The sequence below is a fragment of the Ambystoma mexicanum genome, chromosome 2p (assembly GCF_040938575.1).
Source record: "Ambystoma mexicanum isolate Mex_15411 chromosome 2p, UKY_AmexF1_1, whole genome shotgun sequence".
Taxonomy (NCBI): domain Eukaryota; kingdom Metazoa; phylum Chordata; class Amphibia; order Caudata; family Ambystomatidae; genus Ambystoma; species Ambystoma mexicanum.
Window position 1 is genome coordinate 1418769885 of NC_090923.1, and position 12521 is coordinate 1418782405.

The following is a 12521-nucleotide window of genomic DNA, read 5'->3' on the forward strand; positions in this document are numbered from 1 at the left end:
GAAGCATACATGAAGAAGAGAAAGAGGCCAATGACAGAGCCTTGGGGGATATCATGAAGAAGAGGCCAGGTTTCGGAGGAGGAACCAGCCCAGAAAATAGAGTAAGTATGGTTAGAGAGATAAGAACGAAACAAGACAAGGACAGAGTTGGCAAACCCAAAAGAATGCAGAGAAGATAAGAGCAAAGTGCGAACAACAGTGTCAAATGCAGCAGACAAGTCTAAAAGTATAAGAAGAGAGCAAGGAATCGCAAACAGAGAGAAGAGCAGTTTCAGTTGTGTGACAGGGACGAAAGCCAGACTGTAGAGAAGGGAGGATAGCATTATCTTCAACAAAGATAGAAACCCAGGTATAGACTAAACGTTCAAGTAGTTTTGAGGGGTAGGGAAGAAGAGAAATTGGGTAGAAATTAGAAGGAAGAGAGAGGTCAAGAGATGGTTTATTAAGAATAGGGAGAATAGAAGCACACTTAAGCTAAGAAGGAAATATCGATGTGAGACAAGAGGTATTAGGGGGAGTGGTGAGGTAGGAGACAAGAGAAGGATAAACTTTGGGTATTAGAGAAGAGGGAATAATATCAGAAGGTGAACGAGTGGGATGGGAGCCGGTCAGAAGAGAAGAGGTCTCAGAGTTAGTAATGGAGGAAAAGAAAGAGATAACATAGGTGGGGGAAGAAAAAGCAGAAGAAAAGGGAGAGGGAACAATAGCAGCATGAAGAGAAGCAGCGCTAGTACAAAAGTATGTTGCAAAATCAGAAACAGTGAGAGTACAATAGAGGAAGTGATAAGGGGTAGGAGGTGTAAATAGATGAGAAAAAGACACCTGGGGCGAGCAGACTGGGCATGCAGGAGGTCAGAATAATATGTATGCCTGGCTGCAAGAATAGCCTCATCATAGAGAGAATGATAGGATGAAAAAGAGAGGGAATCACACTCCGAGTACGACTTAAACCAGCGACGCTCCAGATGATGGACGGTCTGCAGTGATATTATCGAATAGAAAACCACGAATGGATGTTTAAACAAGCCTAAAACATCTATTAAAAAAATAACACATTTAAAAAAAATATACATATGCAGTTAGGAATGGGAATAGTAGTTTTTGGGGTGGGTTAAAGTTATTTTTTTTTAAAGGGGGGCTTGGGGAGGAACCCCCCAAAAACAACAGAAGAAAATGTAGTTTTTTTTCTATAGATGTTTTGTGTTCGTTCAAAATTCATTCTTTGTTTTATAATTCAATATAATCGCATGTAACCATGAAGGACTCGCCACATTGAGCGGAGATGGGAAGAGACCCTGGGTTGAGGAGGTTTGCGAGAGGGAGAGAAGGAAGAGGCAGGACAGAGGATATCAAGGGAAGAGGAAAGAGAAGAGAAGAGTAGAGAGAGGGGTTGCAGCATGGTCAGCAGAGAGGGCCGAACATGCAGAATGAGACGGAAGAGCAGAAACGCAGGATGAGACAAATAAAGGAGGATTGAAAGCACAGAGATCGCAACGGAAGCAGATGGTGGGTTCGGAACCAACTAGATAAGGTAGAATAGGAGGAGGAACAATAGAGGAAGAAAGAAGATGATGATGATCAGAAGAATAGATACTCAAAGCAGATACAGGTGAGCTCAATAATGAGGAGATGGATATAAGCTCCAGACTGGAGCCCGGAAACAGAGCAGAGAGGTGGTAAGAATCAAGAGTAGCAAGAAATGGAAGTGAAGAATGAATGGAAGAAAGATGGAGATTAAAGTCACCTAATAGTATGAGACGGTAGAACAACAAAGATTAAGGCATCAATATCCTCACAGAAGCTAGCAGCCGAACCCACACAGCGACAAACAAGTAGAAAAGTACGAGAATACGGTTTTAGACCGGTAGTTAAGGAATATTCAAAAGACAGAAAAGTAGGGAGAGAAAGAGAAGGAGAGATAACAAAAGATGAGGAATATAGAATGCCCGTACTTCTCCCACGTGCCGCAGGATAAGGAGTGTGGACGAAAACAGTGGCAGAAGTAGAAAGAAAGGCAAGAATCGAGGTATTGGAAGTTGAGAGCCAAGGTTTTTTTGGGGAATGAAAAAAAAGACAATGTTCCTTTATGCCATGGCCCGACGCCACACAGTGCTGTCAGCCAAGCAGTCCCTCTTCGGTGTTGTTGATGTCATTAACATTGCTAATGGACTTTCTGGCTAACAGCTGTGCGACGTAGGGGCCGCGGGATAAAGGTATGTTTTCCTTCTTTTACATAAAAAAAAAACATTAGCACCCATGTAGTGATCTACACAGGTGCGAATGGCGATATGCCCCTCGGTGGCTGAGATATGGGGATGGAGCCAGAATGTGAAGGGGAAGAAAGAGGTTGGTAATAAAAGGAGGGCAGGGAATTCTCCCAGTAAATGAAAGGGCAGCGATAAAAGTGAAAATGAGATTGAAATCACTATATTTAGTGCCATGATATTTAAAGCCAAGATATTTGTAACCCTTTTATGTGTTTGACAGGTAGATTTTGTTTGATACATTGTGTAGACATCTAAAACAGCCTTCTACTTTGAAAGGGTGCCACAATCAAGTCTGCTGTGGCATATTCCAACAAAGAACCAGGTCATGATCCTGGCCATCCCTTAGGAATTGTTTCTTTAGTTTGGGCTATTAGGTGGCGCTGAAACACCACATATGAGCTGAAACTATTGCATGTACAGGTAGGAGGGAGATGCCATGTCAGGAGGGGTTTACAGCTCGTGGGTGTTTGGTTATTTACCCACCCATTGACGGCCTCTGGCATTGCTAATCTCCACAGACACTCCCACCCACTACCTGTCCCATCCCACCTAAATCACACCCTCCAGGGTTCTCTTTGAGTTCGTTCTATCAAGGAATAACAGCAAACGTTAGCCTGTCATTGTTATTTGTATGCAGTCTGCTGCGAGTTTATGGTTTAATTACAGCTGCAAATGGCTACTCGAGTAGTAAAAATGCGCTCTTTCAGCCACTTTACATGCACAGCAGTCTTGTTAAAAACAAGCAACGACAAAGTCAACAGTTTTGGCTTGAGGCATTTGCTAGAGTCTGCTGTCAAGCCCAGGTAATCACTCTATTTTCCAGCTTTTGTGGTCGTATGGCCATTATACCGGTGCTTAGCAACTTCCTATCCCATGCCTACACAAAAACCCCAAATGTTGGCATTACCATTGCTTGTTGAACTTATTTTACTGGGTTTTTGTAAGGCGTTTCATAGTGCCCACATTAACCTCTCCTTGCTAAGTGGATCTCTTGAAATGCAAGCATCTCCCATACTGAAGGCTCCTCCACTCCCCCATGCATTGCCCAGTGTGTCTGTGATTTCCTCTTCTCTCTTCCAGATCTGTGCCTCTGGAGCGAGTGGAGCCCCTGGAGCCCCTGCCGGGCCCCGTGCAGTGGAGGGTTCCGTGTTCGGTGGCGTCTCGTCCACCACCCTGCTGGGGGGAATAGGTGCCGTGGCCCGAGGTTTCAGTCTGAGAGCTGCAACACTGCAGCCTGCCCAGGTAGGTGTTTACTGCATCTAACTGCAGCCAGGCCATCAGCTTTTCCCTTGTCCATGCAGATTGAGGGCCTGATTCATGGAACTTTTAGCGTGGTGCAAAGTGACTTTGCACTGCCAACAAACATCCTGATTCACAGAGTGGTGCAAAGTGTATTTTTTCAGTGCAAAGTCACTTTGCACTTCAAAAGTACTCTTTGCACTGTGAATTAGGCCCATTTAGTGCGGTGCAAAGAGTACTTTTTCAGTGCAAAAATATGATTTGCACCGTGCAAAAAATTCCATCAATCAGGCCCTGAGTCTTTTGCAATCTGTCAGTTTTCCTGCTTGATGTCACGCCATAGCTATGTAATTTATGATATGATATGGCATTTATAAACCGCCTGTACACAAGTGTTTCTAGGCGACAACTTAGTGTTAATTGTGTTGGTTGTAGGGATAAGGAACACAGTTTTCACCCTTTTCTCAAAACAACTTTTGCGCAAGTGATTTGATTTGCCAGTGTGCCTCCTTCATTTCTGCCAAAACAGTCGCACCCTATTCACAAAGGGCATCCGAATGCCCCCTGTGCGCAATCATGCAAAGCAGGGGTGTTCTGGCACATCACAACCCGCATCCCGAATTCACAATCGAAAAGCTCTTTGACCTGCACATGAAACAGACCCATCGCTCTGCTGCTGTCTGAGCAGATGCAGGAAGATGCTATGACAGCAGGGCTTGAACAGCTGCTGTTACACTTGTCTACCCCTCAAACTCGAATGCAAATGGGTTTCTTTTGAAAAACCATTTAGGGGCTACACACTTTAACCTGTGCTCTCGGCACCCCTATGGGTCCATACTTTCATATCTATTGCCATCAAATGCAAAGGTAATACTTTTGTATCCCTCTTTTGCACTACCTGCATGCTGGCCCAGGACAGGTGTTAGCAGCGATGCCAACCCGAGTAACCTTGGTATTCATGGCCTCATACCTCATCACCGGCCTGGCTCTCGTCTTCAGAGCATTGTGTGCACAGTGCCTGCACCTGCCTGGGCTGGGAGGCAGGGCACCTCTAGGATGCACAACAAAATGCTGCATTTTACCTATGTTCCTGCATGGTTGATGTACACTCAATAACCATGAGGGAAGGCAGCCCACGTATCCCATCACCATGAGGGGAGGCAGCCCATGTATCCCATCACCATGAGGGGAGGCAGCCCACGTATCCCATTACCATGAGGGGAGGCAGCCCATGTATCCCATCACCATGAGGGAAGGCAGCCCATGTATCCCATCACCATGAGGGGAGGCAGCCCATGTATCCCATTACCATGAGGGGAGGCAGCCCATGTATCCCATCACCATGAGGGGAGGCAGCCCATGTATCCCATCACCATGAGGGGAGGCAGCCCATGTATCCCATCACCATGAGGGGAGGCAGCCCACGTATCCCATCACCATGAGGGGAGGCAGCCCATGTATCCCATCACCATGAGGGGAGGCAGCCCACGAATCCCATCACCATGAGGGGAGGCAGCCCATGAATCCCATCACCATGAGGGAAGGCAGCCCATGTATCCCATCACCATGATGGAAGGCAGCCCATGTATCCCATCACCATGAGGGAAGCCAGCCCATGTATCCCATCACCATGAGGGGAGGCAGCCCACGTATCCCATCACCATGATGGAAGGCAGCCCATGTATCCCATCACCATGAGGGGAGGCAGCCCATGCATCCCATCACCATGAGGGGAGGCAGCCCATGTATCCCATCACCATGAGGGGAGGCAGCCCACGAATCCCATCACCATGAGGGGAGGCAGCCCATGAATCCCATCACCATGATGGAAGGCAGCCCATGTATCCCATCACCATGAGGGAAGGCAGCCCATGTATCCCATCACCATGAGGGGAGGCAGCCCATGCATCCCATCACCATGAGGGGAGGCAGCCCACGTATCCCATCACCATGAGGGGAGGCAGCCCAATGTTGCATGTTGCCTATTTGTCCTTGCATAGTTGATGTAACCTCATCACCATAAGGGGAGGCAGCCCATGCATCCCATCACCATGAGGGGAGGCAGCCCATGCATCCCATCACCATGAGGGGAGGCAGCCCACGTATCCCATCACCATGAGGGGAGGCAGCCCATGTACCCCATCACCATGAGGGGAGGCAGCCCATGCATCCCATCACCATGAGGGGAGGCAGCCCATGTACCCCATCACCATGAGGGGAGGCAGCCCATGTACCCCATCACCATGAGGGGAGGCAGCCCATGCATCCCATCACCATGAGGGGAGGCAGCCCATGCATCCCATCACCATGAGGGGAGGCAGCCCATGTATCCCATCACCATGAGGGGAGGCAGCCCATGTACCCCATCACCATGAGGGGAGGCAGCCCATGCATCCCATCACCATGAGGGGAGGCAGCCCATGTACCCCATCACCATGAGGGGAGGCAGCCCATGTACCCCATCACCATGAGGGGAGGCAGCCCATGCATCCCATCACCATGAGGGGAGGCAGCCCATGCATCCCATCACCATGAGGGGAGGCAGCCCATGTATCCCATCACCATGAGGGGAGGCAGCCCATGTATCCCATCACCATGAGGGGAGGCAGCCCATGCATCCCATCACCATGAGGGGAGGCAGCCCATGTACCCCATCACCATGAGGGGAGGCAGCCCATGCATCCCATCACCATGAGGGGAGGCAGCCCATGTACCCCATCACCATGAGGGGAGGCAGCCCATGTACCCCATCACCATGAGGGGAGGCAGCCCATGCATCCCATCACCATGAGGGGAGGCAGCCCATGCATCCCATCACCATGAGGGGAGGCAGCCCATGTATCCCATCACCATGAGGGGAGGCAGCCCATGTATCCCATCACCATGAGGGGAGGCAGCCCATGCATCCCATCACCATGAGGGGAGGCAGCCCATGAATCCCATCACCATGATGGAAGGCAGCCCATGTATCCCATCACCATGAGGGGAGGCAGCCCATGCATCCCATCACCATGAGGGGAGGCAGCCCACGTATCCCATCACCATGAGGGGAGGCAGCCCAATGTTGCATGTTGCCTATTTGTCCTTGCATAGTTGATGTAACCTCATCACCATAAGGGGAGGCAGCCCATGTACCCCATCACCATGAGGGGAGGCAGTCCATGTACCCCATCACCATGAGGGGAGGCAGTCCATGTATCCCATCACCATGAGGGGAGGCAGTCCATGTACCCCCTTACCATGAGGGGAGGCAGCCCATGTATCCCATCACCATGAGGGGAGGTAGCCCAAAGTTGCATGTTAGCTATTTGTGCTTGCATAGTCAATGTACCCCCCTCACCATGAGGGGAGGCAGCCCAATGTTGCATTTTACTTATGTTCTTGCATAGTTGATGTATCCCCCTTTCCATGAGGTGAGGCCGTCCGATTTTGCACCTTACCTATGTTTACCTGCGTATGTGATGTAGCACCCTGCACCATAGAGTGAGGCTTTCCATATTGGCACCCATTCCAATGTCGTTTCTTCACTCCAGCCTTGTGCTGTGTTGAACCTTTTCACTTGCACTTAATCTAGCCTTCCACTCCCTCTTTCCTGAGCATTCTCCTTCCTCCACTTCCTGCTCCCCCCTCATTTTTGTCACTGCCCTTGCATACTCCGAATTATCTCCGGACCTAGTAGGAGTGTTATTGTTTGTGTTCCTCTCTATTCATCCCATCCAACACTTTCCTCCTCCCATTCTCCCCTCATTTCTGTCACTTGCACGCTCCAAATTGTCTCACGACCTAGTAGGAACGTTATTGTCAGTCTTCCTCCCTGTTCCCATTCCCTCACTCAGGAACGTTATTGTTTTCAACTGTCTCCCATGTCCCTTCCCCCTTTGTCTTGATGCGCCTTGAAACACCATTTTGCTTTATAGATGCATTACAAATACTCAATAAATAAAAAATTAAAAAATACCCAAGACTCTTGGCAACTCCCACTCAGAAACATCTACAACCTTCAATCCTAAATCCACTCAGTCAATCACCAGACACTGGAGTAAAGAGGCAGGTCTTTCATTATATTATGTTTCCCCTCATGGCTCGTTGTTCATTATTTAGTTGAATTACAAAGTTGGTTCCTTCTGTGGACTCAATGGGAATGGGGAGGGAGCTAATAACGGACCCGTTAATACGTTATTAGCTCACTGGTTCCCTCATGGGACCCGCTAAGGACGCCTGGTTTTACCAGGCGTCCTTACCGGGTCCCGCAAGGGAACCTCGTAATAGGGCGTCCCGTGAAGAAGGGTGCCAGTTCTGTACCGGCACCCTTCATTACGGGAGCGCCGGCCTTGTAATGAGGCCCAATATGTACTGTATATAAGACTAGTTACACCTATCTGTTATCATTCCATAGAAACATTCACTCCATACAGTTTGCCGTGAACCTTTTTGTAAATATGGTTTAAAAGCACACATTCCGAGTAGAAATGAGAGAAGGATTTGCTGGAAAGATCTATAAACCTCTAAGGGAGATTACCCAGTCAATGAAAAAAAACAGCCACGTGTGGACCCCGGTGGGAGGACCGATCAAGGCAAGTCAAGGAAGGATTAATGCTGGGCAAGAGGTCTACGGAAGGTCTGAGCCAGATCGTACCTATGTTCCTTTTCTGTGTAGAATCTCTAGTGCATTCAGGAGGACTCCTGAAAGGGATTTATAGGGGTTTCCGCTTTGGGCCTAGCCTGCCCCTGTCTTCTCTCGCTGTTGGTCTTGGGCTCTCTTTGCCAGTCATTTGTCCTCCTGTGTTACCAAGTGCCAGGATATGTCTAGGGCCTTTGTTGGCACTCTTGGCCAACCATCTCTCTCGGGAGACTCCACACTCTTAAGAGAATCTTACCATCTGGCTCCAGTTCCAGCCTGGTTTTGTGACCCCAACCGCTTACCTAGCGGGGGGGGGGCAGGGATTCCCCTTAAGCAGGGTTCCCTGCGTTAGAGAATCTAAAGAGGTTCCTTTACTTCTCTCAGTAGGTCTAGTTCTCAGAAATCAGGTTTCTCTTTCCCTTGATGTGGGAGAAAGAACATATGTCTTTACCCGATTGCGCAACACTCGCAGTTCTCACGAGACCACTCCCAGCTTCTGGAAGAGACTGTAGATTCCCGGTTACATGTCTCTGGCCGACGGTCACCGCAGTCCAGTGTGTCTTGCTGCAGGAATGATAACACAGTCATGATTCCACTTTGAAGAGCATAGAGGAAACTCTGGTGCCCTAGAGCAGGGGTATACAGCCTGGGGCTCTCCAGGTGTTTTGGATCATGACAGCCAAGATCCCTCACTATTAACCTTCCTGGCTATAAATGCGGAGAGCCAAATGTTGTAGACTCCTGCCATAGAGCCATTATGTAGTCTTTATCCTCACTGTCTGTAGCAGAGCTCAGATGGTAGATGGCACACTTTAAGTGCCCCCTACACACCATCAGGGTGGTGACACTATCCTTTGCTCTGTACTGGCACAATATCACTGCCATTGCTGTCATATATGAGCTATTGCCACACACAACCAAGACACATCATTCACACGTTTTGACATCAAATGCAAGGACAAGGTAAGAGTGAAACTCATTTGGGTAGTGAAAAAATCACAGGCCTCCAATTTGTATACTATTAGGGTGTGCCATCCTTTTCCCATGCCTAATGGAGCATGCACTCCACTGCATTCTGTGCTGTGCGTATCCTTTTGCAACACATATCTTTCTATGCAGAAGAATCATGGGTCTCATCAGGAGTTTGGCAGTAAATCGGCAGTGAATCGGAACTGATTACCGTTTCCACCACTCTTGCAGGTCCATTCCGTAGCCACCATAACAATGAACACTTCTTCCATTCTCGCATTCATTAGTACTGCCGCACTCATTGGCAATGGGGAGATGAATAGAGGGTCCCCTGTTTCCAATTCTGTAAGAAGGAATCTGTCCCCTCCACTCCCGGGTTTGATCTGAAGCTGCAGTACCAGGGCATTTGGGCAATGATCTTTGACATGAAAAGATCTGCTTGAGGGGGGTAGGGACACCACATTCGCGAAAGGGCTAGAAAGACTTCTCTCTGTAGCATCCAGGTATCGCGAAATTCAATCTACCACCAGGATGGCATTTTCAGGAAGATGATCTGCTATGGCTATTACTTTCCAGGACACGGGTAAGTAATAATGCCAAATATCGTCTGGTAGCTCTGCCAGAATCCTTGACATGGTACTTCCCAAATGATTGATGTACTGCACAGAAGACGCACTGCCCATCCTCATCAGAATACAGTCACTCACCTTGTCCTTCAACAATGATCAAATGGGAAGGACCTAGTTAGCAGCTCCAAGCAGTTTATGTGCAGTCACAGCTCTTCCTGAGAACATCTCCCTTGGGTGGAGACTGAAACCAAAGGAGCGGGCCAGCCAGCCCTGCTGCAGTCTGATTCCATAATTACATCAGGTTCTTTATCGCATATGCCCTGGCGGTTCCAGGTCTCCATAGGTTGAAGTCACCAGTTCAGCTCTGTCCTGCTCCACTGGTCCAGTTCTGCAAGTTGGTGGTAGTCTATACCTCACACAGTCACACACTCGGCCGTCGATGTTCAACCACTGGGACCTGGAGGCCTCGATCGGGGTTGGGACGGGTGCAGGGAACTCCGAGCAGCCTGGAAGCCCAGATCGGAGAAGATCTAGCGGGAGCAGAGCAATGGAGGTACTAGATCACGGGTTGTTCACGAAGCCTCCATCAAGTGTGTCCAATATGGCGCTCGTCTAGCCACGCCCCCACATGAGTGGACTCTTAAAGTGTTTCTATTCTTTAGTATAAAAGACACAATGTTTATTTATTTATTTGTTTTGATTCCTAAAGGGCCATCTGAAATGCAAAATTATTTTGTGGGCCACGAGTTATTGCAGGGGTATTTCATAAAACTGTGCACCGAAGATAAGCAGAACATCTAATATTTCTCATTGACACAATGGTAATAAGAAATGGTTCCTATATACTTTAGAGGTAGACCCCCAACATTGTCTGCTGGTCAATATTATACCTGTCATGTGCTCAGGGGTAGGGGTTTCTCGTGCTCCAAGCACAGAGATCAAACATTCTCTATACCCTTGGTTCAGCGACAGCACTATTTTCTGCTGCAAAGCCTGCTGCAGCCCCATGGGAGCTGTTAGACTACCTTTGGGTGTCGCTTAGACTCTGACATATGGAGCATGATGTAAATCATGGCAATGCCAGCTTTCTCGCTGGCACTAATTCTGATTTCGCCCAGTTTATCAAGAACCCCAATGACTGCAGCAAATTAGTTGCACAGTTTATTTGCTCTATCAAGTCATCTGCACTCTGGGACAGGAAAATGATATCATCGAGATATAGCCAGTCTATGTCTCTCAGAATATCCCTGAGCAAATGTGTTCCTTCCCTTTGTAAATGCCTGTGCACTTATCATTCGTAGAGCTCTCACAGAGTGATAGCAGGTCTCACTTTTCTGTGAATCAGGAATATATTGCCCAGAAAACCTCATGGGGAATGTGATGCAAGCTCTATTGACCCTTTCCACCCTAGCCCCTGGACTTCCTTCCCTACAGTCAGCTCTTCTGCTACCGACATTCTGATATGAATGGGCTGTCTTTCTTGCTCCGGGGATTCCCAAAACTCTAGAAGGGACGCTTGAAGTGTCTGAAATACCCTACCATCTCCTGAAAGCATGCACCAGTTCTGCAAAGAGAGACCTGTCCTGCTAACTGCTGGCAGGTTCTCCGGCTGATGGCGCAGACACAGCAATAGGAGCCTGAGGTACTGCTCCTCTCCAGCAATGACTAGGTCCTACTTTTCCATATGCAGCAAAGATGATATCCTGCCGCCCTCTTCATAATACTGGACTTCAGCACCTCTTCCCTGGGGCCTTTGATAGTCTTGGAACTGACCAGTTGAAATCCCCCGCCCACGACCGTTCTCTCTGAACATTTTAGAAGGGAGGTTTTTTCGTATTCACATATGGGCTTTGTGGAGAGCCCCAAAGCTACCCACACATTTGCCCAATACTTTAGTGAACGTGTCTCCGAAGAGAAACTCTGGACAGCAATATATTGGGCGGTTGGTGTTTCTAAACAGACATACCATTTTCGGTGTCCAATTCAGCAGAAACCTTCTGTCCACTGGTTCCCCAGTATCCCTGGCTCTCTCAGTAAGGTCCATTTTTTTGGAAGGAGGACCTGACAGTCCCAATAGCTTACCCTAGCAGGTCTAACAGCATGTATGTATCCATATGCTTCCTTGGGTCCTTTAGTGCCTCTTTTTTTTTATAAAGGTCAAAACCTTGGGATCGAGCTCTGGTATGTCAGACACTTTGCCTTCCATCAGGTCTGGAACAGTCCAACCTCAGACATGGCCGGAATGCCTTATCCAGAGTTTTTGTAATTTTAAATGCATATTGTCATCTCCCTTGGGGGAGGGTGTCCAATCAGAGAATCTAAGAAACCGTGATGCCTCGCTTATTTTCTCCTGGGGATGGAATTGTGAGGCTGGACACACTGCCACTCTTCATGAAAGCCTCCCTCAGCTTTGTGAATGTGGGCTTCCCCCCTTTTATCAGTGTGGCCTTCGCCCAGGCAAACCTTCCTCCTTGTTCTGCCTCTTTTAAGCCCCCAGGCTCTCCATGGCTTCCAACCTGTATTGGACTTGCCTAATGCCTTCTGCCATTGCTAGTCTGAGCGCGTCTCCTAAGAACCCTTTACAGCTCAGTGACAGGTCCATATCAGTGTAAAGACTCTCAGATACTTCCCAATCAGGGAGTTCTTCCTCGTCATACTCGAAATCCAGCTGTTCGTCCTGGTCGTACTAATCCTGCATTCTTGCCATGTATTCTTGCAGTATGTGCCATGATGCCTGAACTTGCAGCCTGAGTGTCCATAGGTGTTAGGAAGGAATGTTTGTTTGTTTGTTTATTTTGTTTGTAGCGTGCTCCAGACCCAGAGGTATCAGGGCGCGGAGACAAAGGATATTTTAAG

At 48.4% G+C, this 12521-nt stretch overlaps 1 protein-coding gene across 1 annotated transcript in view; it reads left to right on the forward strand.

The window, feature by feature from the left end:
• The window catches only part of LOC138567897 (SCO-spondin-like), a 1036222-nt gene that overhangs the window by 905688 nt on the left and 118013 nt on the right, over positions 1-12521 (forward strand). Inside the window, exon 99 of the mRNA XM_069646396.1 lies at positions 3348-3509. Coding sequence (XP_069502497.1) covers positions 3348-3509 — 162 coding nt within the window. The remainder of the gene's footprint in view (positions 1-3347; positions 3510-12521) is intronic.